The following is a 27,469-nucleotide window of genomic DNA, read 5'->3' on the forward strand; positions in this document are numbered from 1 at the left end:
AACCCAAGGTACTATTTCTAGGTTAGCAGAGTCTGTAACCTGAAGCATCTGTAACCCGAGGTACCACTGTATTTACTGAACTGCTCATCTCTGCATAATTCCACCCTTATTTCAGACATTGTGATATGTAGCTATGTTTAGTTGATGATGTATCACGATGCTGAAAACCAGATTATCACCCAGCCCTCACACAGATCGTGATTCGCGATATATTGCCAGTTATCACGATATGGACTTCAAACCGGTTTTGGATGGTAAGTTGCCCAGCTCTGTACCTGAGATATTTAAACAAGAGATGGTGGGATTAAATCAGGGGATCTTTCTGAATGAAAGGAAATTGCTCTGCCACTAAGGTAGCATTGCCAGCTTAGCGGGGGCAAGGTTATGTAAAGTTCCATCTGTCTTGATGGCAACGTCACCAACATCATGGCGTAAGAATGAATGCCTTGAACAATCTTTCCAAAAATGCAAAGCGAGAGGAGCTGACGCAATGAAGTTTAAAAATTATAATTCTTCTGTAATGGCATTTGGAGTATAGCACACTTGGCACTCCATATAGCATCTTGCTATATGGAAAGGCTATGTATTCCAGTAATTAAAAACTGCTCAGCACGACGTCAAATCCAGCCTCCCTTTTATAGCTCACGTACCACTAAGCCAAGAATTTAATATAACCTCGGATGAATGGTGCAGGCAGCTCCTCAAGAGATCTGTTCCATAGATAAGACATCCTTTCATAAAAATGGAAGCTAAAAATAACAAAGGTAGGGCTGGCTGGTTGTCACCCCCACCACCACTCCCCCCGCCAGCCAAATCTTCATTTTTATTACATTTTCCTTTCAATGAAACTCTATCTCGGCAGTGGCAAAACATACATATTTATCAAACTCCTTCAAACGGTAATGATAAATGAAAGCACCCTTCAACTCAAATATACCTGCAGAAGCATTTGGAAAGACTGAAATGAGATGCAGCTTGTCTCCAGCAATGTGTTTACCCTACTCATCTCCCCAAGATGAAACAGTAGCAGGAAGCGATCACCGCCGCCGCCTCCTCCTTTTAAAGCTTTTCTTAGTGTTATAAGTTCCCAGCACAAGTTAATTTGGCGCCGCAAATAAGGCATTCCCCCTCCTCCCACTTCCAGCCCCCAAATTGGAAAGTTTCTATTTCGATTCATGCAAGCCCATCTTTAAGGCCATTTCAATTGCTACTGTCGTTTAATATAAGAAAGTTTAGAATTGTGTTATGAAACCGCTGTGCGGGCTCAGAAGAATTCAATCTGCCCAATTTATAATCATTTAAAATCCCACCTTTGCTTAATGGAATTTCCAGCTGTTTTTATCACTTAAGGAGGGGATATAACTCTTTAAAGCCCAAGGGTAGGTTAACACTTTAAAAACTTCAAAATCAAAAGCACTTCGATCAACACCTACAAACCTTCAGGAACTTGAAGCAGCAACTTTTTGGCTAAGCAGTTTGTGGCCTGCACATATTTCCTAGACCAGGTGGTCAAGGATCTATATGCTTCCCTTACCCCTTCTTGAGGTGAACTTTAAATAAGAAAAACTTGACTCTTGTTGTGCGTGGAGATATACTTTACACGCAACTAATTATCTAGGAAACAAAAATATGGACAGACAAGTTACAGAATCTGGCACTTTCAAGGTCATGAAATCTAGATCCCTGCCGTTCTAAGATCAAACAGGAGTCTGTGAGTGAGGCTTCATTTGACAAAAAGCTGTGTCACCCTGACATCATAGTGACAGGGCTTCCCACCTGACAAATTTGGCCCACAACGGCAGGAAGAATGAGGGTGTAACCCCCGCCACCAAAAAAGATTCCCCGTTCCTGCTTTAACACTAAGATAGTTCTCTAAAAGGTAAAAGTAAAGGGACCCCTGACCATTAGGTTCAGTCGTGGCCGACTCTGGGGTTGCGGCGCTCATCTCACTTTACTGGCTGAGGGAGCCGGCGTACAGCTTCCGGGTCATGTGGCAAGCATGACTAAGCCGCTTCTGGCGAACCAGAGCAGCGCACGGAAACGCCGTTTACCTTCCCGCTGGAGTGGTACCTATTTATCTACTTGCACTTTGACGTGCTTTCAAACTGCTAGGTTGGCAGGAGCAGGGACCGAGCAACGGGAGCTCATCCCATCGCGGGGATTCGAACCACCGACCTTCTGATCGGCAAGTCCTCGGCTCTGTGGTTTAGAGCACAGTGCCACCCGTGTCCCTCGAGTTCCCTACCCCACCCCAACTCCTTTGCTTAACATCCAACCTGACAACAAATCCTGCAGAACTCAAAAGTTTGCTTATAATCTAGTGACATTATGAACAAGCTTTATGGTCACCTAGGGACAGAGTGCCACAAGGGAGGAGGTCCTATGGCTATCTTCTGGGGTAGGGTTTTCCAGACAGAGAACTCTTTAAAAGTGCTTGTCATCTGAAGCTGAATCTCTGGGCCATGTCGTTGTGAACTACACTACCTTTACACAATGCAAGTGTCAGGGCTGCAGCTCAAACAGACTTTTAAATGTTTTCACTGCCTTTTTTCCTAAACTAGACCCCAGAGTATATACAGCGCTGTCTGGCTTTCATAATGAGCTTGGGATCTTGATGTCTGATTAAACAGTTTGAATTAGTCCAAACAGAAACTTTTTTTCATCTTGTGCTTTAATAACAAATGGAAAAATTATCATAGGCCTTTGGAGAAAGAAATGCATTATGTACTTCAACCACAGCAACCCGTGAATGACAACTATATACATAAAGACTGTTCTTTGAAACCAAATTAGCAAGTGTGCTGCGTATATTACAGTGTGGATATCCAACTCAGTGGGCAGAGAGGGCCGCTACGGTGTATTTACTGGGGAGCTGGTATGCTTGCTCCCTGCTTCTTGAAAATTCCCAGCAGGGAAATTTGGTTATTGTTGTTGTTGTTGCATTTATATCCCACTCTTACTTCTGAAAAAACTTGCAGGACTTTTCTCATTGCATGCTGTTAAATTGGGGGAATCTACTATTTTGCTATCCTGCACTCAGTGGTTTCATATAGATGCTAAACAGCATGGGGGATCAAACTGAATATAATAATTTATAATAATAATTTATTATTTATACCCTGCCCATCTGGCTGGGTTTCCCCAGTCACTCTGGGTGGCTCCCAACAGAATGATGATGATGGTGGTGGTGGTGGTGGTAGGGAAAAAGATCAAACATTAAAAACTTCCCTAAACAGGGCCTTCTGGCGGTTCCCTCGCTGCAAGAAGCCAAGTTACAGGGAACCAGGCAGAAGGCCTTCTTGGTAGTGGCGCCCACCCTGTGGAACGCCCTCCCACCAGATGTCAAAGAGAAAAACAACTACCAGACTTTAAAAAGACATCTGAAGGCAGCCCTATCTAGGGAAGCTTTTAATGTTTAATAGGTTATTGTATTTTAGTGTTCTGTTGGAAGCCGCCCAGAGTGGCTGGGGAAACCCAGCCAGATGGGTAGGATATAAATAATAAATTATTATTATTATTATTATTATTATTATTATTATTATTATTATTATTAACAGGGCTGCCTTCAGATGTCTTCTAAAAGTCAGTGTTTATTTCCTTGACATCTGATGGGAGGGCGTTCCACAGGCAGATGCCACTACCGAGAAGGCCCATTTCCTGGTTCGCTGCAACCTCACGTCTCGCACACTGAAGACTCCACAGGGCCAAGCAGCACTGCCCAAGCATCACCCTCTGGAAACGACCATCCAACTAGGACCGAAACCACTGCAAAGCAGTGCTGCCCACTTCTAACTTGGACACTTGTTCCAGAAGGATACCATGGCCGGTGGTTATTGAAAACAGCTGAGAGGTCAAGGAGAAATAAAAGGGCCACATTTCCCGTCTCTCTCCCAACAGATACCGCCAAACAGGGCAACCCAAGCAGTTTCTGTGCCCAATCTATGACTGCACATAGGTGGCAACAAGGTCAGGCCTATGTAGGTGCACTGTGTAGTTCTGGATTGGGTCCACTGGTGGATTTGCACAGACCCAACCTTACTGCAGTCTCATCCCTTCTGACGGGAGCTTCCTGCTCTGTCTCTGCCCCACCAGGCCAGCCACTCCTGCTCCCACCATTGCTGTCTTTCATCTATGCTGCCGAGGGCAGATGTGAGTTCCAGGCCAACAACATCTGGAAGGTCACAGTTTCCTTATCTCTGCTATAGATCTCCAGCTTTTAAGGGTTCTTTATTCACTGGCACAGAAGAAGCAGACAAGAGGAAGGGGAGGCGGCGGCGAGTTCACACTGCCGATCCGCAGCTCGTCTCGGGGCAAAGCTCAATGCAAAGGCAGCTCTTAATGAAATTTCTGAAAAAATGCAAACTAATGCTTTCTAATTTCCTCACTTAATCTAATGTCACAGCTGTCCCATTAACGCCAGCAGCTATTAGATACTTCAACAACCAGCTTGTTGAACTGCAATTTTATCATATGGCTGTATCCCTCCACTCCTTCCTTCTCCCGGTTTTGATAATGTTCCATAATGGCAGTGAGGGGGTAATTTAAATCTCTGAAAGCCATCAGACCCATAATCATCTCTGGAAAATGAGTACATTTAATGCATTTTGCATAATAAAAAAGGGACACCTGATACAAGCACGAAGTTCAAACATCAAGCCGGCTCACCCTACTACAGCTTATTTCTACAGTAATTAACGTTCCTTCTGAACTGCCCTTTTTTGTTAAAAGAAGCCAAACAACTCCATTGAACAAAACACATGGAGAACAAGACACCCAGTAATGTTTCCTCCACCCATCCCAAAGCCCATTTGGCAGAGTCTCACGTTTTTGATGGGGTCAGGAGTGCACCGACTGTCTCAGCACCACCACGACCTGCATAATTTACAGTTATCACAACATAATACACTGGCAGTAATGGAGTCACCGATAGGCCACCATTTGCTTTTCAGTAAGAAGAGGGCAGCAGCAAAGGAAAGCACGTGATTTTGTGTCTCCACTGGGATAGATATAACTGAGCAATTAACTCTTTTTCATGGCTATGGTGATCGACAGATAGGATTTCATTGCTGCTGAAATAATTAAAGAAAAGCTAGAACGCATTTGTTCAGTGCCCAAAGCTTAATATCCAGCACCTAATTTTTAAAGCCCTAACCAAGGCCCCTTGAGACAGCCTTTTTATTGCAAATACGTTATTTCCCCCCCATGATGCTCTTCGGATGGTCAAATGCAATCCCACTTTCAATGTTGCTTGTGCACGAGGATTTTGGGGTGGTCGCACTGCTTCATTTCCAATCCGTGCATATCTCATAACATCCCACAAAAATCCCGTAACTTTTATTCTTCTTCAACTTTCTATTGAATCAAATCCTGTAACTTCTTAGACCACAAACATTCTGGTTTGTTTTTTCCCTGCTTCAGCAGCAGTGTAGCCCCTCCAGAAAGCAATAATGTGGTAGCATTGAGGAAGCGCCCCAGAACTCAAGTCTACCACTAACAAATTATAGCTGCCTCGAGAATACGTTGCAAAATATACCCACAGTAAAACACAAGTCTGGAAGGACTCTGATCTAGCAAATGTGCACACGAAAGAAGCTTCTGTTTCTAGATTAACTTGACAGGAAGAGAACTATCAAGTGTTGTGGGTTCCAATGCTTATCTGCCTTGTGAAGGAAATCCAAAATTGAACCATCTGGTGTGGCTCCCATTTACACCACCCAATGTGGATAGCAGTGCACACTTCCATCACCCTGAAGGGTTAACATCCATTGGCTAAGATTGAGCATGGTTATATACAGAACCTAGTTCTACTCAAGAGTAGACCCACTGAAATTAACGGGGTTAAGTTAGTCATGTCAATGAGCTTCAATGGGTCTCCTCTGAGTATGCCTAATATTAGATATAATCCACAGAGAATACACTTCCGGTTTAGTTTGCAGCAACACTTACCCGTTTCCTCATCTACGTTGAACCGTCCAAGCCCACTGCCATCTCGGATAGAGTACTGGATCTCGCCATCCCTGCCGGTATCGTCGTCCTTCGCGCTCACTTGCAAAACGCTTGTTCCGATGCGCGAGTTTTCCTTTACTGATCCAATGATGGCAAAGTCGGGAAAATAAGGGGTGTAGAGGTTTTCGTTCACATCCACGACTTCAACTTCCACAAAGGAAACCGAGGATAAAGAAACGGGGCGGCCTTTATCCTTTGCCCTCACGGTTAGGTTGTAGAACTGTTGCTTCTCGTAGTCGAGTTCTTTGCTTAGGCGGATAGCGCCACTGGCTTTGTCGATTTCAAACCTCCCATTGTAATCGTTCACCAAGGAATAGCGCACTTGTCCTCCAAGACCAAGATCAGGGTCTTGAGTTTCAAGCCAAGCAATGACGGTACCAACTGGCAGATCTTCCAGGACCTTCACACTATAGCTAGGGGGAATGAATGCTGGGGAACAATCATTGACGTCATCCAAAAAAACATTCAGAGGGACGACAGAAGACTGCTGGTGCCCACTCTCTGCTCTGTCTCTCGCCTCTATCTTTAATGTATAATTTGCCTTCGATTCCCTGTCTAAATGGTCCCCCGTGTATACTATTCCTGTGGAGCTATTGATAACAAATTGCTGTGTGTCTGTCAATATGGAGTAAGTCACCTCCCCGTTGGGCCCCAAATCTCTATCTCTGGCCTCTACCTGGATAATTTCCACACCAATACCAGTACTTTCCAACATATTAACCGAGTAGCCTTCCTGCAAAAATAGAGGTGCATTGTCATTTGCATCCTCTACGGTTATAGTAAGTAATCTCCACGTGGCTTTCTGGGGGCTGCCTAAGTCATAAATGGTAATGTTCAGGAGATATAGCTCTGTTTTTTCACGATCCAGGGGCAAAAGGACCTTAAGCAGCCCTGTCTCCACTTCAAGGTTAAAGCAGCTGTCTGTATTGCCATCTGATATGGTGTACAGCACTTTCCCGTTAAAGCCGGAATCGGCATCATAGGCCTTGATTTGGAATATGGTGGCCCCAACGGGAAGGTCCTCTCTGACGGATACGTCAGAAGGAAAGGATTTGTCAAAATGTGGGGCCTGCCTGTTCACGGAATAGAAATCCAGGAAGCCGTCTTCGGAATTTAGCTTCACGTTGGCTTTAGCCTTTTTCAGCAACTTCTCCGCCAGCCTCTGAGCAACTCTGGTCTCTCGGCAGCTAAAGGTTTTAGAAGACACCTTCCCATGAACCACAGAGATGTTGACGAACATGGAATCGGCAAAATTCTCCCCATCGGTTGCTGTTATCCTAAGTCCAAAGTTGTTGCTCTTCACGCCGGCGCCAGACAGGGACTTTTTGAGCTGGAGAACCCCCGAGTCTGGATTCAGGTAGAAAAATCCCAGCTCGTTACCCGAAATTATTTTGTATTTCACAAGCTCCAACTCGTCTATATCTATAGCAGAGACCGCTGTGATGTGCCCACCAACAGGGAAATCTGATGAAATCACTCCCTGACAAGCCACCTTTTCAAACAATGGCTTGTTATCGTTTACGTTGCCTATGTATATTGTGACATTCACCTCGCTTTCGTGGCGGTAAGGCGAGCCCCAGTCTGAGGCCCTAACAATAAACCTGTAGCTCTCTGGGGAGGACTCAAAATCCAGCTCTTCAGATGTGCTAATAACCCCCGTAAACTGGTTGATGGAAAAGGGGAGCGAATTTAGACTAGCAATGCTGTACGTGATGTAGCCGTTTTCTCCTCGATCCTTATCAAAAGCAGAAACTGACAAAATGCTAGTACCCACGGGGACACTTTCGTTGACATAGGAGCTGTACGAAGGTTGTGTAAACTCTGGGATGTGGTCATTGGCATCTTCTATCCTGACAGTAACATGTGTTTTCAAGTATCCTTCTTTGTTCGTTACTTCTAAGTCGTAAAATTCCTTGTCAACAATTTTTAAAGGGCGCGCAGTGGTAATTAGACCTGTCCTGGGATTAATCTTAAAATACTCTGCATCCTCACTGGGAGACAATTTATATCCTTCGCCCTGCAGTTCTGGGGTTAGCTTAACTATAGCAACGACTACTCCGGGAGGAGAGAATTCACTGATGGCCACATCATATGTTTCCTTTTCGAACTTTACAGGGCTGCTTCCTCTACTGGGACTGGCAATATGTACCAGTTTCACAGCCGAAAACTTTTGAGGGGACCCTTTGTCTTTTGCTTGAAGCGTAAGATTGCAACCATATGGGAAATGGTCCCAATCAATGGGCTTTTTCTCTTTGATTTTGTACTCGTTCATCCATCTGCCATCCTTAGTCAAGTGGAAATGTTCCAAGGGATCTCCAGCAACAATAGAAAGAGATTCTATCTCGCCGTTGGCACCTTCATCTAAGTCATCCACATTAACAATAGCATATGTAGGCTCCTTGTCCGAAGGGAAAGGAATGTGGGTTACGACATTGATAGTTGGGGCGTGCTCATTTATGCGCTCAATATGTATGTAAAGTTTGGCAGTGCTGCTTACTCCGTTGTTACCATAGAGTTTCATTCCACGGTCCACAGCCAAAACTTCAAGGTCATACCTGTTTTTCTCATCGTAGTTTAGCCGGCCACTTAAAGAGATGACCCCACTAGTTGGATGGACAGAGAAGAGGTCGACTTTATTTTTAAAGTAGTAATAGAATTCACCGTTGGAACCAATATCAGCATCTGTTGCTGTAACCTGTGCGATGCTAGTTCTTAGAGGAGTGCTTTCTGCTATGGTTACGGAATAGGTGGTTGGTGAAAACAAAGGCCGCAAATCGTTCATGTCTAAAACCTGGATGTTCACTTTTGTCCATGCTTCCAAGTCTTCTCCACGGACAGAGCCCTTTATTATCAGCAAATAGTTGTCCTGGATTTCTCGATTCAATATGGCAGAATTCCCACCTTTAGTCCTTATCCTAAGGAAACAGAAATCAGCTATCACAACTTCCTCTGCCTTGAAAAAGCCTTCATCGTCGCCAGACACTATCCTGTATTTGATATCCCAAGAGAGGTCCGCCATAGTGATGCCCATTCTACTTTGGCTGTTAAGATAGGTCCGTGCCGCAGAGTTCTCGTACACTGTGGTGTTGTATATGGAATGTGTGAAGTGGAAGCCAAATGGCATTGCCCCTTGAAGGCCATGGCAGGTGCTGGCCAAAAGCTGAACAAGCAGGAAGACTAGGCCAGGCATGGGGGCCAAAGGACCTGACCAATGGCCCATATTTCTCTCCATCACATCATTCTTTCATCCTATAAGAAAAGAAAAAGATAGGCATTGATTAGTGGAAGACAAATATTCCACATGCTGCCATTATTCAACTGTGTTTATAGATTATGTAATTTTTTTATATATAAAAAAATCAGTTCCCAACATTCTGCCCCACTCTCCAAATAGTCTATCACATTCTAGAGCAGCTTTTCTCAACCTGTGGGTCCCTAGATGTTGTTGAACTACATCTCCCATCACCCCTAGCTAGCAAGGCCAGAGCTCAGGGATGATGGGAGTTGTAGTCCAACAACATCTGGGGACCCACAGGTTGAGAACTGCTGTTCTAGAGAAACCTGAACAACCCATGTTGCAGAATAGCTGGTTGACCACAAACATAAATCAACTTTCGATGAGCAAATATGACAGGTTTACATCTTGGTGGGTCACAACCTGCTCAACCCGACTCTAGCATGAGTGAGATCTTCAGCTCCGACCATAGATACCTATAAATAAGCTGTAATAAGGGAAAAAAGTCTGGGAGATATATGGGAACCTCCTCCAGCCAATGAGACCACCAAAAGCATGGGTGAAGTTCTACTTTCAACTGAAAACGCATCCTTTATTCTCGCATGCACGAAGGACTGTCATTCACTCACATGGGGAAAAGCAAAGAGCTGAACTTGCTGCAATGTTGTGGTGGTGCCAAAACTTGCCCAGTAACCCTGGCTCCTAGCTGCCCTGGCCTCTACGAGCAAAGTGCACTGCAGTCATGTACAGAGAGTGCGTAGGACTGCAGCCCCAGACCTTCCTAAAATATATGTACAGGAGAGGTGTCAGTACCTATCACCCTTAAGCATCTACTGAGGGTCCACCAGTGCTGATGCCTGCTATAGACTGGGCCCACCCACCTGCACATCCCAGTTGCTTCTACTTATCAGAGATCAACTGCAAGCTGTCTAACGTTTTAAATTATCTGCAATCCTCCTAGGCATTTAAAGATAATTTGGATGATGGGAAGCTCACTACCATTGCCTAATGGCACTGGTAAGCCCATTGTTGCTGGGGTGTGTGTGGGCATCACCAAATGTTGGGGGCATCAGACACAACTTGGTGGGTGGGAGGGATCACAAACCTGGATCTGACCCTGACCATGTACCTTCCCTCGCCATATAATTTGTCCCACATAATGATGGAACATTTTTCCTAACAAAAATTTAAATGTGACTTCGAAGGCTGCCATTCCAAACTTTTCCCTAGGATAAATTCTCCTGTTTAAGTAATCCCCCTGTGTGGGGTTTTTTATGCTATTAATTTCAGGAAAATATTTTTTCTGGCCTATAAATAACGACAGCCAATATTTCACCAAGACAGTGTGCTCTTCTTATTCAATTTACAAAGGATATGCTGGACAAAGAACAAATCACAGGTTAGGTTGTTTGGTGAAAAGCACCTTGTTCCCTACTGATTCCTGATGCTTCCCTGAAGCTCGGACACTCAGTTATCTTGTTCCATGAAACAAGCTAATGGACTTCAGTTATGAAAACACCCATTGTTTGCTATACACCATGAACGCTCATCTATGACACTGGCAGTGGAGTGGCCATAATTTTAGTGAGACTTTACAACATCAAAAATAGCAGGGCGCAGAAAAGAGAGGAAGCTGCCTCTGATAAGAGTGGAAATTTCTATGAGCTGCACACAATTTTTTATGGCATGATTTCAGACCACAGTCATCCTTTCAAACTGAGTATAATTCTGTAACTCCGCTGCTGGTTTTTAAATACTAGTGGAAATCGATTTATTGCAATGATGTTACAACACTCCCACAAAGCACCTTAGCTCCGACCCCAGTCTATATTCAACTGCAAAGCGCATTAATCAATAATACCTGATCAACTCTCCTGTGTGTTTCGTCAAGACATGCAGCTTTTTCAAACTGTTTACTTTCATACATTACTCCTTTCTTCCACCTTGTATTGATCCCTGGCAAGTCTGAGCAGCCAGGAACCTCACAGCTTTCAAGGCTCCTTCGCTGGTGGTATCAGGGAAAGCGACAAGTATAGCTATGTTGTCAGGCAGGTTGAACTGGCACTAAGAAAGCATTCAGGGAATCATAGAGCGGAACAGACCTCAAAGGTCCTCTAGTTCAACACCTGACAGGGCAGAAAATCTACTGCTACAACATCTCTGACAGGTGGTCATCCATCTACTGCTAAAAAGTGTCAAAAATGAAGGCAGGTCCACCCCCTTCTGGGACAGTCTGTTGCACTGTCTCACTCAGGGTATAGTGGACTGCTTGGATGTAGAGGAAAGGTGGGAGGAACCAGGTGGGAAACCACCAAAGAAAGATGGCACAGCCCAGGGTGTGGTGGTAGGACAATGAAGTGGGAGAAGATTGAGGGGAGGTGTCTGAAGCTGAAGAGGCAACAGGACTTAGTGAGCTGGGAGAGTCTGTGGCAGAGAGAAGTCCAGAATCAGAGACAGAAGCTGAAGCAGAAGATGGGGATGAGGGAGGCCAAGACAAAGAGATGAGTCAGGCTAATGAAGAGTCACGGGTGTCTTTGGCTGCAACAAGATCTTATCTCTGCTTTTAACCCAGAACCAGAAGAGGCATGAAAAGGGTGGAGACAGGGTTGCACGCAGGCAAGGTCTCAGATGCTTGGGGAAAGCCCTGGTGAGGAGGTAGGGACTTTCAGTCTCTGCAACTGATTTTCATGGAGGAAGACCACTGGGAATGAGCTGCTCTGTTCATTAGGCCTGAGAATCAGTCAAGTCTGTGGAGACTGTGCTTTTGCTGATAAAGAGTTAGCTCCATCTTTGAACTGTGTGATTACTGACCAGCAGGGCTGCCAACATGGTAGTCTCCAATTGCTGTTGGACTATAACCCCAATCATCCCTAGTCATGCTGGCTGAAGCTGAAGTTGGATTGCAACAACTTATGGAGGGCAACACATTGGTTCCTCCTGATCTAGCTGCTCATGTCATTGTCAAGTTCTTCCTTCCATTAAGCCAAAATCCTCTTTCTTGCTATCTGAATCTTGTTTAAGGTCCTACCCTCTGGGAAAACCTGTATAACTCACATTAAATAGCTGACAGTGAGACAAATATTTGGCAGAAACTGAACTGAAACAGTAGGATGAAAACAGTGCTGACAGTAATGAATACAGATCGGAAGGGAAATCGCTGCCTTTCTACATCCCTAACGTTCACAGAGGAGCATTTTTTTAAAAAAACTGCATTTCTTTATTTTGGGGATTCATACCCAACCCTTCAATAAAATTCCCACGGCAGCCTAGTAAATTTCAGAACACTGAAAACGTACACAAATATGCAAAAAATAAAAATAGCAAAATCAATAGCAGCGGCAAAAACAATAAGCCCAGCCAAGAGAAAACAGAACAGCATGCCAGAGACTAGCTCATTATTGGAATTATACAGAGAAACTGCTCCACCAGCTAAGCAGTGTACGGGGGGGGGGGGGGGAATCCACTTTGTTCCCACCATCACTGACTTGATGACAAGTAACATGTGAATTCTGGGATGTCACCAAAAACAACCGACCTATGGTCCCTTCTCCTTTCTGCTATAAAGGAAAGAGATCAGGGGGAGATTGGCATTAGTTAACCTCCTCTGCAGCTGCCAAGAGACATGGACCACGGAGCTGGAGATTCACAATGGCGAAGTGGTAAATTTGTTCCTACCATTACTGTGGACCTTGGGCCATCTGCTACACAGAGGACATTTTTCTCCCTACCATCTTGGTGGCGAATACAATGGATGTTCCTGGCCTCAGCCACGAACAGAAGCACCAGGTCTACAGAGGCCAACTTCTAAGGGCCGAGGTCCCTTTGCCCCCCCCATAAAATATTTGAGGGGGCTGGGCCCCCAAAAGTTGATGGGCATTGCCATTCAAATGGTGTCCATGGTCCATCTGACCAGGGGTACCAACTTGAATAAAATATTGAGGGCAAGGCTTACCTCCCCCCCCCCCAATATTTTATTCAAGTTGGCACCCCGGTCAGATCACAGGCTTCCATTCTTATAGTAGCCAAAGGGCTAGGCCTTGGAAACATAGTTGGGATTGGGGATATCCAACATGGTGCCCTTCAGATGTTGGTAGACTAAAACTCCAGCATCCCTGACCACTTGGCATGCTGGCTGGGCTGATGGGAGTCCAATAGCATCTGAGCAGAACCGGGTTCGCTACAACTAATCGAAACCTTGTTTTCAAGGTTTAGATGATAGAAACTGTTCCTAAACGGACCTGTGGCATCAGAAGATCTGAGTTCTCGACTGTTCAGCCGGGCAAACAGGATTCTTTGAGGGAACAAGAAGAACATATGTTTTCTGCAGGCGCTTTCTTGTTGGGTATTTGTTTTAAAGAGCCATGCCATGTTTAGAAGGCCGGAAATGTAATGTGATAACACGCAGCCCATTACAAAGGAGCAGAACGTGGACGGACAAAAATCACTTCGTAAACATTTCTGATTTCGGGAAGAAGAAGAAAACCCGCTCAACTAAATATTATGGTTTCAAGTGGGAGATTAAGGGTGTGATTACTTGTGTGCGGTTTTAAAACATCCAAGCAGGAAACTACTTAGAACGGCGTGAGTTTCATTAAAAGGGGTGGGTGGGCATGAGCTCTCGTTTGTGCAACAGTGTTAATTAAAAATGGAAGTCATGCTCCAAATATGCATAGCACCAGCCAAGGTGACTTTAGTTAGGCGAACAGCACCCTTTGACAACAGATACTAGTCTCTCGCAGCGCTAAGAAAGCTCTGAAGCCATTCACCTTGTAAATGCAAATTTTCCAAGTCCAAGACAAATACATCATTACCATACTGATGAAATTTAGAGCTATTTCCTTGCCTCGGTATATCAGCGGCGTGTAACTTCACCAACGGTTACAAGAAATGCAGGCAGGCAAAAAAGGGGGGGCGGTTATCAATGACACTACATGAAAGGACAATATAAGCCAATCTTCACATTCTGAAAAGGACCACCACCTACTCAGATACATTTCCTCAATTAGGATGCAGTGACAGCCCACGGTTTGATATTAAGAGTACAAGGAATGGGGAGCCTCAGATCTACGTGCTTCTTCGTCACCTTCCCTCTCTCAGCATGCAAGCGGAGATCAGAAGCTTCCCTTTTTACTTTGCAGCACAGTCGTACCTTGGTTTTCGAACGTCTTGCGACTCAAACGTTTTGGCTCCCGAATGTCGCAACCCGGAAGTGAGGGTTCCAGTTTGCAAATGCTCTTTGGAACCCGAATGTCCAATGCGGCTTCTGATTGAGTGCAGGAAGCTCCTGCAGCCAATCAGAAGCTGTGTCTTGGTTTTCGAACCTTGCCAGAAGTTGAACTGACTTCTAGAACGGACTCCATTTGAGATCTAAGGTACAACGGTACACCCATCTGCCTATTCATCCCTATACGGTGAACAATGGATTGCACAAACCATTGTTCTTCCCCCCAAAACACAGTATGGCTTGAGATGAACTAGGAGAAATTTCTTATCTCCTTCTGCTACTCATGAAGGAGTACAAGGGCACATGTGAGTTTAAGATGCCCCACTGCTCGTTTCTGAAGGCACAAGCCATAGACTGCCGTTATGTCAACTGAGCCAACTAGGCTAGCTCAAAAGATGGCCTTCCACACATAGAAGAAGGTTAGAAGAAGGGCTACAATACAGAAACATAATAAAATAAATAAAATAAAATAAAAAATTCCTTGCAGTAGCACCTTAGAGACCAACAAAGTTAGTTATTGGTATGAGCTTTCGTGTGCATGCACACTTCTTCAGATACACTGAAACAGAACTCACCAGACCCTTATATATAACAGAAACATGTGAATAAAGTGGAGCTAAATCCGAATGTGCTGCTTATTGGTGCAATCTCTTTCACAAGCAGAAGCATGGGAAGTCCTATTAAAACACTGTGTAAACATTTGCACAAGCTCTTAGAGAAGGCTACTAGCGGCTATTTTTTCTTCCTTCTCTAAGTCCTTTCATTTCCACACAAACAGCCATAGCTCCAAGCATGTTGCATAAATCCCATAAATGCTCTTGGCATTAGCAGGTGGATCAACCTCTGCTCAGGTATTCCAAAGGGAAATGTATTTGTTTTGGAGGGTTTTGTTTTTTAAAGTACCTATGTATCCACGCATCTCCCAAGGAGTAGAAAGAAACACGCACAGAGCTCCTCTTCATCATCCACACTACAATGACATTAGCCTGAGAAACAGTAACTTGTCCATAGACACTCAATCTAACTTTGGTTCAGCTGCAGCTCAACAGAGAGTCCAAATATCAAATTTGTCTACCAAAAATACACACACACACACCCATGTATCAGGCTCATTCATGGGGAACCAGCCGCCCTTCAGATATGGTGAGATAACTCCCAGATTTATCTCGGAGACCATCAGCAACAGGTTCCCCACCCCTGTGATAGACAATACGGTTGGAGGCAATTGGAGGATGGATGGCGGCAAACAGATTGAGGTTGAATCCTGACAAGACAGAAGTACTGTTTTGGGGGGACAGGGGGCGGGTGGTTGTGGGGGATTCCCTGGTCCTGAATGGGGTAACTGAATGAAGGACCAGGTGCGCAGCCTGGGAGTCATTTTGGACTCACAGCTGTCCATGGAGGCGCAGGTTAATTCTGTGTCCAGGGCGGCTGTCTACCAGCTCCATCTGGTACGCAGGCTAAGACCCTACCTGCCCGCAGACTGTCTTGCCAGAGTGGGGCATGCGCTAGTTATCTTGAGCTTGGACTACTGCAATGCGCTCTACGTGGGGCTACCTTTGAAGGTGACCCGGAAACTGCAATTAATCCAGAATGCGGCAGCTAGACTGGCCGCCGGGACCACATAACACCAGTCCTGAGAGATCTGCATTGGCTCCCAGTACGTTTCTGAGCACAATTCAAAGTGTTGGTGCTGACCTTTAAAGCCCTGAACGGCCTCGGTCCTGTATACCTGAAGGAGCGCCTCCACCTCCATCGTTCAGCCCGGACACTGAGATCCAGCGCTGAGGACCTTCTGGCGCTTCCCTCATTGCGAGAAGTGAGGTTACAGGGAACCAGACAGAGGGCCTTCTTGGTAGTGGCGCCCACCCTGTGGAACGCCCTCCCTTCAGATTTGAAGGAAATAAGCAGCTATCCTATCTTTAAAGGACATCTGAAGGCAGCCCTGTTCAGGGAAGTTTTTAATATTTAATGCTGTACTGTTTTTAACCCTTGACTGGGAGCCGCCCAGAGTGGCTGGGGAAACTCAGCCAGATGGGCGGGGTATAAATAATAAATTATTATTATTATTATTATACTTTCTCTGTGTGTGCGTCTGTCTGTTATCTCTCTCTCTCTCTCTCTCTCTCTCTCTCTCTCTCTCTGTGTGTGTGTGTGTGTGTGTGAGTGAGAGAGAGAGAGAGAGAGAGAGAGAGCTTCCTATCTTCAAGGGCAGAAAGACATTTTTTTCCAACTGTTGCTCATAAAAAGATTCCTAATGCATTCATATCCTCAAGAGACGGGGGTTAATGTATTGAGTCTGACTTCGACTAAATGAAACTTCAGATCGTTCCAGCTCTAAGACTCTAGGATACTATTTCCTAATCATGCTCGTTAACATTCAAAAAGTGGCCTTTTTAAGTTCAGAGACCAGGGTCTTCAAATCAATAATTTAAAACGTCAAAGTGAGCACTTGGGTACCTCACTCGACTGCCCGACAGAGTCTGGTGACAGAATGCAAGCAAGCTGTAGAATTTTAAGTCCTTGTCAAACGCTGAAGTCTAAATAACTCAATACAATGTGATGTGCCCACAAAAGTGACAGGGACTCCATATGTCCTAAATCTCCATGTGTCCTAAATCCACAGCGTATTCTTTTGCTCTTTTCTTTTCCAAAGGCTGAGCGCATTCTGAGCATATTCCTATCCATCCTAACTAGACTGCCAAATACACGGCCCTGTGAGCTACGTATGTAACATGTAAATAAAGAGACACCAGTAATTTTTTGTTGCTATCTTGCCTTTTATATGCCTGTTGTCTTTGTCCATGGAGTTTTCTTGGCAGGGATACTGGAGTGGCTTGCCGGTTCCTGCTCCTAGACAGCATCTTAAAAAGCAGAGACATCACCTTGCCAACAAAGGTCCATATAGTTAAAGCTATGGCTTTCCCAATAGCGATGTATGGAAGTGAGAGCTGGACCATAAAGAGGGCTGATCGCCGAAGAATTGATGCTTTTGAATTATGGTGCTGCAGGAGACTCTTGAGAGTCCCATGGACTGCAAGAAGATCAAACCTCTCTATTCTTAAGGAAATCAGCCCTGAATGCTCACTGGAAGGACAGATCCTGAAGCTGAGGCTCCAATACTTTGGCCACCTCATGAGAAGAGAAGACTCCCTGGAAAAGACCCTGATGTTGGGAAAGATGGAGGGCACAAGGAGAAGGGGACGACAGAGGACGAGATGGTTGGACAGTGTACTCGAAGCTACCAGCATGAGTTTGACCAAACTGCGGGAGGCAGTGGAAGACAGGAGTGCCTGGCGTGCTCTGGTCCATGGGGTCACGAAGAGTCGGACACGACTAAACGACTAAACAACAACAACAAACATCTTGCCTTTTCAGAATATGCTGCATGGGCTCAAATGTGCATATTCCCTTCAAAAAATTATTTTGCATCACATCCACAATTGCTTTTCATTTCCACATGCCACAAAAATGCTTGCAAGCTTGCTCCCTGGTTTGGGAGACTTATCTTATTCAGCAAATATGCTGTGGAACAGAAAAGCGCAGATATTTTCAGCGTTCATGCATAAAAATAAGTATCACAGGAAAATCTAGAAGCTGCCCTAGACTACCAGGAAACAAGTTTAGATGATTTTAGCAAAAGACACCCTACAACACACTGACCAGGAAACAAGCCTCTCCAAGACGCACAAAATACAGTGTGTACCTTGGGTTAAGTACTTAATTTGTTTCGGAGGACCATACTTAACCTGAAACTGTTTTTAATCTGAAGCACCACTTTAGCTAATGGGGGCTCCCACTGCTGCCGTGCCACCAGAACACGTTTTCTGTTCTCATCCTGAAGCAAAGTTCTTAACCTGAAGCACTATTTCTGGGTTAGCGGAGTCTGTAACCTGAAGCGTATGTAACCTGAAGTGTAACCTGAGGTACCACTGTATAGTAAAGGAAAAGGCAAGGACAGAGTGACATGGCAAGTAGGACTGAGGAAGAAGATTTGATTCAGTTCACATTTAAAGGCCAATCTACCCAACTTGCACTTTCTGAAACAATTTGTGAAAAAAACCCAATCATCTTCCAAAATTCACACTTCTCCAAATTTTGCACTGTGGTTCTTCAGCCATGCTATGTGTGCAAAACTCTGTAAGGTAAAGTGTGCTTAGAAATGCATCTGCTGAAGAAAATAGTGTGTAAGACTGTATTATATTAGCAAAAGCTGCTCTGCAAAAGTATGTATATTGGCCAAAGCTGTGTACAAAAATGTGTGGACCTTGCACTGAAATGCTGGTGAATCTTCATGAGACTTTTAAAAAGAAAAGTCATCGTGAACTGATGTAGAAATATAAGAGAACTGAACTTAAGGTGAAAAACTGAGAAACGCCGCAATTGACAGATTCACCCATCTTTAATCACAAGACATGATATTGTTAGGCTACAATGGTGGTTTCAGACTTGTCCCTGCATAGGTTTCTTTGTGAAAAGGAAAGAGGCGCATGCCTTCATTCAGGAGCAAGGACCTCAGGACAGAAGAAGACTACTTCAAACTGTGATGATCAAGTCCCCAATGTCAGTTGGCACAGCCTCAGTAGAATGGCCACTCTTCAGGTGGCCCAGAGTCACGGCCTGCTTCATCTAGTGGGCAGCTCCCCACAGACTCACTCCTTCATAGGTGGGAATATGTTGGATGGAATCTCTACTGCAATTGTAGTTGTGGCTGTCACTGCAACCATCACCGGCTCCTGCAGAGACCAGCTCTTTCTTTCATCCCACCCCAATTTCCGCTGGCTGCAGCGCAACTTGTTCAGCCTGAGGAAAGTGTCTATAGATGCCAGTCCACCAGCAGTCCCAACACCACTCTTGCCCCAGCTGTGTTTAATTCTGACCAGGTCAGGTGTGTTGTGGGGTAGGGTCAGCATCAGAAATTCGCCAGGCGAATTTTGCACCTGGCTATTGGAGATGCCCGGGTGCCAGGATAGCGCCTGATGTCTCCACCATCTGGAAGTGCATGCCTGGGGATCCTTAGATCTTGACTGTTTTCGCATGCTAGCAACACATCCCATAGAATTCTATCCATTATATTTTATCTGCACAATCAAAATGAATTTCAGGAGCCAAAAAGTCGTATTGAAACTGTTATGTATTGAGTTGAATAGGATCCAAAATGCAGCAGTCTGATTGGTCCTAGAATAATAGGATCCAGAATGCAGCAATCTGATTGGTCCGCAGGAGCCACCCAATCCAGCTCCAGGTGGAAGTGAATCCGCAATCTGATTGGCCTACAGGAGAATCCCAGAATTAGCCAATCACGTGTGTAAATAATGTATATAAAGCAGACATTCTGAGGGAACTTCCATTCCTCGCTACTATGAGCTGAATAAAGAGCATGAAATCCACACTCGATTCTGGGTATATTTCAGAAACATATGATTTTTAAGTCGTCTGGCCCCAAAATGGCAACTAGTCATTCCGTTTTGGCAACTGGTTTAAGGAACCATTTGGTGCTTAGCTTATATATCTTGAGTTTCATACAGTGTGCCCTTAGCCACTCTTAGGATGGGCTGTCTAACACTGCACATACTATGGGCATATAGCAGGCTTGACAATATTCAGCCTACAAAGCCCAGAACATATCCCCTCCAGCTCTGTATATTGGTCCACCAGGGACTTGAGATGCCTTCTGGTTCAAAGGTCTACCTGGGCCTGCAAAATCTTCAGTGCAGACTTACTTGGTTTTGCAGCCTCCCTGGGTGGGCAAAAGCGGCTGCTCTCCAAGGACCTGCCAGGTTTGCAATGCAAGCTGGTAGGCTGTGCTTCTGGTACAGAAATGTATATATATTCAGCCTCCATGACAACTTTAAACTTTACACAGACGTGGATATATATTAAAAGCCTCCACCGCAGTAGCATTCCTCCCTTACAGAAGCTGACGCTTGTGTCACACAAGAGTAACTACTATGGGCATAATACATTTCTATATGTCATTTTCTAAAAAGGAAGCCTGAAACAGCTTTTGGCATTCGAAAGCTGGAAGCTTTATGAACGGAATTTCAATAAAGCCAAGGCGGCTGCAAAAAAAACCTCCATTTTGCACCTGTCCCAAGAATTTATGTCCAAATGATATTGTAGTATTATCTGTGCTTTCTACGCCTCAGAGACAATGACTTTATTTTATTAAATGAACTGGGAGATATATTGCTCGTCTAAAAGAAAAATGTTTATAAAGGAACCTCAAGGAGGCTTCCTATGCATGAGGCAGAAAGCGACTGCTTGCTTATCAATAGCCTTTGCCAAGAAACCATCACGGAAGTGAGTTTTGAGAACAAATGCTGACACAGCGGGTTTTATGTGTGGGCTGGTTCAGATCTGGAAGCTTAAGAAATACAGTCCCTTCATGGGAAAAGGTATGTGTGGACAGCCATTTGCCTGGAGGCCATCTCAGATGAAAATTGTGCCATGTATGTATATGTATGTATGCATGCATGGATAGATAGATAGCTAGATAGACAGACAGACAGGACTTCTCTCTGACATTGTTTTTTCCTCATGAAGCAATTTATTATTATTATTGTTTTACTTGTTTGCTACATTTGTACATAGATTCCCTATAATAATTCCCTAAAATCTTTTGATAAAGGGTGGTATATAAAAGGAAATCATAATCATAATCCCATTTCCAGTTGTTTAGTTGAGGGTGAATGTGGTGGGATCATGGCCCCAGGACTTTTTTCCTTTTTTATATTTTATTTATGATTTTCAGTTTTATACATTTCAATAATTTTACAATCATTTTGACATTTCAGAATTTGACTTCCTCCCCCTCCCTTTCTGCAGTTCCTTATATTTATTTTTCATACTTCTGCATATCCAAACTAATTTAATTTGCTCATTTATTCATCTGCTTTAAATATATGCTCTTAAAAAAACTGCAGGTTATTACAATAATCCTGCCAATGTTCTTATCTGTTAACAATTTCTTTGCAAATATTCCATAAGCCATTCCCAGGACATTTTTGTTTCTAGAGTGTGAGCTATGGCATCAGTAGCAGAAGTACCAGAGAAACCAAAGTCTCTGCCCAAAAGCCAAGGCCAGCGGCAGATGGACCACAGAGCTTCCTTCAGCGGCGTGGGAGAGCCCTCCACATAGAAACCACATCTTGCAATGGACCCATCTATCACATGATTGACCCTGCCATGCCTCAGTCCAACAGGAGGCTGAGAGGGATATATGCCCAATGCCTGTGGCCAAATCCTACCTACATCTGGAACCAATAAAAGTTGTGGCCACATTTTTTTAATACCAGAACGTTGTCTTTTCCAGTTTGTTTACCTTCTCCCAACGGGCCTTGCTCCCAGGGGTGGGACTGCAATGTGTTTCGCAAGCTGAACTGATGCATTCGGTGAAACTGTGCATAGGATTGCAATCAAGCTTCCCACAGGCATCTGGGTTGGCCTCTGTGAGAATAGGATGCTGGGCCATTGGCCTGAACTATGTTCTTCTGCTGTGCCTTGTGTTCTTATGTTGACCTTACTAAATTGCTATGGTGATATGCAGTGCTTAGGGATGTAGGGTGTGGGTGTGGGTGTATTATAATGAATACCACTTGTTATCCAGTTGGAGAACAGCCTTTACCAAAGGTGTCATGGACTTTGAAGACACTCAAACTCAGAACACAAGGGAGAAACATGCTAAGAGAAGGGCACGCTTGGCAAATCCACACCATGATCAACTCCTGCCTGAGAACCAATGTCTCCACTGTGGAAGGACGTGTGGGTCCAGAATTGGCGTCCACAGTCACTTACGGACTCATTGTTAAAACCATATTTATGGAAGACAACCTTACTCGGCTACGAGTGATCGTCGAAGAAGAAGAAGAAGAAGAAGAAGAAGAAGAAGAAGAAGGTATAATGAATCAACAGTGCTACCTGCATTTTTCAACTCTCCTTGGGGGGCTATGAAGGTAGGGCTGTCATTATGAGCTCCTTTGCAAGTTATTGTTACACCACTGCCAATAACTCCACGTGAACCCTAGCTGCAAGTTCTGTGTTTTGCAAGACACTGCTCTATCAACCTCACTAATTAAATTTAAGAAGTCTTAAAGCTAGCATTGTGGGGGTTTTTTAGGACAGGCACCAAACTATGCACTTCCTTTCAGAATAGGCTCACCTAAACATGGGATTACAACTTTCTAGGGAAAATGCAAAAATCCACAAGCCTTTGGCTAGCTATCAGATATATCGACAACTTTTTGCGTCCTGTTAAATAAAGGTTCTGCAAATCCTCAGTAGCCCAATTGACTCCTTTCGGGGTACTCTATCGTTCAGTATATATACCAGGGTAACTGTACACAAAACAGTGTAAGACTTAATGCAGAGAGAAGACAAACCCTCTTTCATAATCTTCACACAAGCATTGACTTGCTTGGTTGCAACTCAAGATTCACAGCATAACCCAAGGTGCCAACGCTTCCATAGACAAACCCAAGCTTTCCACAGTGGCTCGAAATGCAGCCAGCTCTTGACTCAAAGCAAACTGCACAGATTAATTGCCAAAGTTAAGACTCCTCTCCCCCTGCCACCCTCTCCGGTGATGAGAATACAAAGCATTCATCTGCCTTCGCCTCTGAGCGTTCTTCTTCTTCTTCCAAAGTCCCAACTTATTGGAACGATTATAGCAAGAAAGCATCTATGCAACTCTATGCAAAAATGTTCCGTATCCAAGGAAACTGTAACGGTGAAATTAGAGAGTGCTACGTTTGCCGTAACTCCTAAATCACCACCGAGAATTTCCAAAGCTTTTGGACCATTTATTAGTGTGAAAACTGTCAATGCCACTGACGCCGTGATAGCTTAAACATGCTGCAAACCCAGGAAAAGGGGGTGGTGATAGCAGAATTGCTAACAAGGTACCTTTCAAGAAAGGATGCTATTGTTTGGTGTATAGAAGCACACATACCCCGTACGCGCCTTAGCATCTTGTTACAGAGTTAACAGCAGGAAGTAACACACAGCAGATTCATACATGAAGCTGTTGTCGCCATTCTTTATAGCGTTACCCCCCCCATTAAAAAAAAAACCAAGAAAATGTGTCTTTTCGTTTCCAGAAACAGTTATAACACCCAAGCAAGCGGCAAAAGAGCATAATGATACGTTTCAGTTTGCCCACAGCTCACAAAGGGCAGGTGTGCCAGGACAACTTAACTCAAGGAAAACGGTGTTGGGTCTGTTCGTTTTTACACTCTCTTTAGTGCTTTGGACCAGCCAAATGCAAGTTTTGCACTTTCCTTTTCATATATATACTTTGGCACTGTCACTAGTCCCCAGGTGGCCTCAAGAGCCGATTGCCTTTTTCCAACTCCAGATCATTCACCAGCTATGGACGCTTTTGGACAGAGATGTCTCGCCATGGTACTCCATGCTCCACAGGGGCCGTCCTAGAAGACAACTCGGGAACTTCAACCAGCCCAAAATGCAACGGCCAGATTCTTAGCAGGGGTTTCCTTCAGAACTCACGTAACCTGCATTCTAAAACAGATACACTGGCCACCAGTTCGTTTCTAGGCCAGATTAATGTGCTCTCAATGGTGTTCAAAGCCCTGAAAGACTTAGGTCCCCAAGTATCTGAAATATCACCTCCTTCCCTACAGAACAGACCCTCCCAGGTGCTAGAATCAGCAGAGGGGACCCTTTTCGTAGTTCCAACTCACCCAGGCTGGCCCACACACAAGGCAGGGTGAAGCACCCACCTCAGATGCCCTAAGCCCCCAAAGCAATGTCAGCATCAGCGACGATTTCATCAAAATATCGGGAGATCTCATGGAACATTAGAGATACTGCCAGAAATTGATGCTCTCCTGCACCTCCCTCAAAAGTTTTTTTGGAGAGCGGGAGTTAGCCCAGAAGAGGGCATTCTCTGCGTCAGCCCTTAAGTTGTGGAATTCAAGTTATTCATTTATAAAATTATTTATTCATTTATTAAATTTATTCTATCCCAGTGTTATGAGAGCTAGGAGCTAAATGGCACCTTAAGCCGAAGTCATGGGTGCAGAAACGAAACAGAATGTCTAAGCATGCTTTTTAATAACAAGAGTACAAAGCTGAAAATGAATGAACTGCAGCTGAAATGTTATGTTCATTTTTCACATGGTCTAGTCCTTCCCTTGCCCACCCCCCTAATGTTCTTAAGAGGGTCTCTTCTCCAGTCTTCAGCAAGTAGCTAGAAGTGGGGAGGCAGAAAAAGGTCCTCCTTTCCTTCCACTCCACAGTTTTAATCTGAAATTTTAGGCGCAGTACTGCGCCCAGAGCTCAGAAACTGCTCATGCTAATGAAATTCCCTGTCGCGAAATGCGCCTAGAACAATGGGAGTTACGAACACTGTTCCATCCATATAACAGGATGAGTTAGATAGCTTAGTGCAGGGTTCCCCAAACTTGGGTCTCCAGCTGTTTTTGGATGACAACTCCCATCCTCCCTAGCTAGCAGGACCAGCGCTCAGGGATCATGGGAATTGTAGTCCAAAAATAGCTGGAGATCAAAGTTTGGGAAACCCTGGCTTCATGCCTGAGTTGGAATTTCAACCCTGGTTGAAACTGTACCACAATGGCTCAAAGACTTCTTGTAAGAGCATTGTTGGGTTACTCTTCCAACCCACAGTTCCTTAAGCACATACCATAGGGGCGGGGTATAAAAATTATTATTATTATTATTATTAAAAGAGGATAGACTTTTAGCAGCTAGATCACCGTTTCTTGCATCTTGGTACAGACTCGTTACTTTGCAACTGATCTGGGAGCAGATCTGTGCATCTTGCCCAAGAGGCTCATGTTGCAAAAGGAACTCCAGATCTAGTGCGCGCTCCATTTTATATCGGCAAACTTTGCTTTCTTGGTGCAAAGTTCTTGTTCCAGATTAGCAAATGTTCAGCTTCAACAACGCTGCCCAGATGTTGATCCCACCCTGCAATCCGCTAATCTCTTCCCTGCTGTTGCAAACTGCTCTTCATCTAACACACACCTCAATCCTTTGTTGTTCAAACAGGTTTCTTGATCCACTCAAGCTTTGCAACTCACCTTGACACCATCCTTGCTGATCTTTCCTTACTTATCTACTTTGTCAGATTTCAGGATTTCCTTAATCTTTTTTCTTGAAGACTGTACATTATATACCTCTCTACATAGCATCTCTACACAGCAAATTTTATCGGAACTTGGGATTTGTAAGATAGGAATTTACCCAGCTCATCTCTCGTAATATGTGAGCAGGTTGTTTGAGGTCCAGTAATATGACCCATCCCACACAGTCTCTCTCCCTTTCTCCTAAGGCTGAAACTACACATTACAGTGGTACCTCGGGTTAAGTACTTAATTCTTTCTGGAGGTCCGTTCTTAACCTGAAACTGTTCTTAACCTGAAGCACCACTTTAGTTAATGGGGCCTCCTGCTGCTGCCGCGCCGCCGGAGCACGATTTCTGTTCTCATCCTGAAGCGAAGTTCTTAACCCGAGGTACTATTTCTGGGTTAGCGGTGTCTGTAACCTGAAGTGTATGTAACCTGAAGCGTATGTAACCCAAAGTACCACTGTACAGGGAGTTTTTTTAACCCCCGGTTTGGTTTGTAGGTTTTGGTTGGTTGGTTAAAAAAAGCAACACCAGCCTGGACAACTTGGAAGCCAAAACAGAAGCAGTATCATAAAGGAAAGTGTCGATAATGGAGAGAATTAACACAACCCTTTCCCTCCCAGCATTCAAATATCTCAGGGGCTGTCGCATGGAAGTGGGAACAAGCTTGTTTTCTCCCACTCTGGAGGGCAGGACTCGAACCAATGGCTTCAAGTTACCAGAAAGGAGATTCCGACTCAACATCAGGGAGAACTTTCTGACAGTAAAAGCTGTTTGACAGTGGAAGGATCTCCCTCCTTGGAGGTTTTAAAGTACATGTTGGATGGCCATTTGTCATGGATGCTTTAGCTGAGATTCCTGCATTGCAGGCGGCTAGACTAGATGACTCTACGGGGTCCCTTCCAACTCTACAGCTGTATGGTTTTTATGATTCTGTGATTTATCCAGCTCATAATCCTCCCCAATCTGCTTTTATTAGCATATGGTAAGGAGAAGGTGAGACCCATTATCAGGTGAGTAATATTTACTATTTGTGTATCTCGCTTTTCAGTCAAAAGTAGACACTCCCCAAGTAAAGGTAAAGGGATCCCTGACCATTAGGTCCAGTCGTGGCCGACTCTGGGGTTGCGGCGCTCATCTCGCTTTATTGGCCGAGGGAGCCGGCGTACAGCTTCCGGGTCATGTGGCCAGCATGACTAAGCGAACCAGAGCAGTCACAGAAACGCCGTTTACCTTCCCGCCGGAGTGGTACCTATTAATCTACTTGCACTTTGACGTGCTTTTGAACTGCTAGGTTGGCAGGAGCAGGGACTGAGCAACGGGAGCTCACCCCGTCGCGGGGATTCGAACCGCCGACCTCCTGATCGGCAAGTCCTAGGCTCTGTGGTTTAACCCACAGTGCCACCCGCATCCCAGGCACTCCCCAAAATGGCAGAGAATTGCACTGGGCTTAAAAATAAAAAAAAAGACCTAAGGAGGGGAGGAAAGCATAAAATTGTAGGCGCATAAGTACATGGCTCACTTTAGAAAACGGTAACCACTTACTCAAAAACAAAAATGTGTTTATTTGTAGATGCACATCTTCACTGTTAGTACAGTGGTACCTCGGGTTACAGATGCTTCAGGTTACAGACGCTTCAGGTTACAGACTCTGCTAACCCAGAAATAGTACCTCGGGTTAAGAACTTTGCTTCAGGATGAGAACAGAAATCGTGCTCCGGCGGCACGGCAGCAGCAGGAGGCCCCAAAATACAGTGGTACCTCAGGTTAAGAACAGTTCCAGCTGAAGAACGGACCTCCAGAACGAATTAAGTTCTTAACCTGAGGTACCACTGTATTTTTAAATGCAAGACCAAACACACAGTGCAAAGGATGATGTTCCCACAGTTCTGCT

The 27,469-nt window shown here is 44.6% G+C and overlaps 1 protein-coding gene across 11 annotated transcripts in view; it reads right to left on the reverse strand.

Moving 5' to 3' along the window:
• The window catches only part of FAT3 (FAT atypical cadherin 3), a 455,041-nt gene that overhangs the window by 336,035 nt on the left and 91,537 nt on the right, over positions 1–27,469 (reverse strand). For all 11 annotated transcript variants that reach the window (XM_083609369.1, XM_083609376.1, XM_083609374.1 and 8 more), the window contains exon 2: positions 5,947–9,255. In XM_083609369.1, the coding sequence (XP_083465495.1) occupies positions 5,947–9,238 (3,292 nt within the window). In that variant the 5' untranslated portion in view covers positions 9,239–9,255. The remainder of the gene's footprint in view (positions 1–5,946; positions 9,256–27,469) is intronic.

This window comes from Podarcis filfolensis, assembly GCF_964270895.1.
Source record: "Podarcis filfolensis genome assembly, chromosome: 4".
Lineage (NCBI taxonomy): Eukaryota > Metazoa > Chordata > Lepidosauria > Squamata > Lacertidae > Podarcis > Podarcis filfolensis.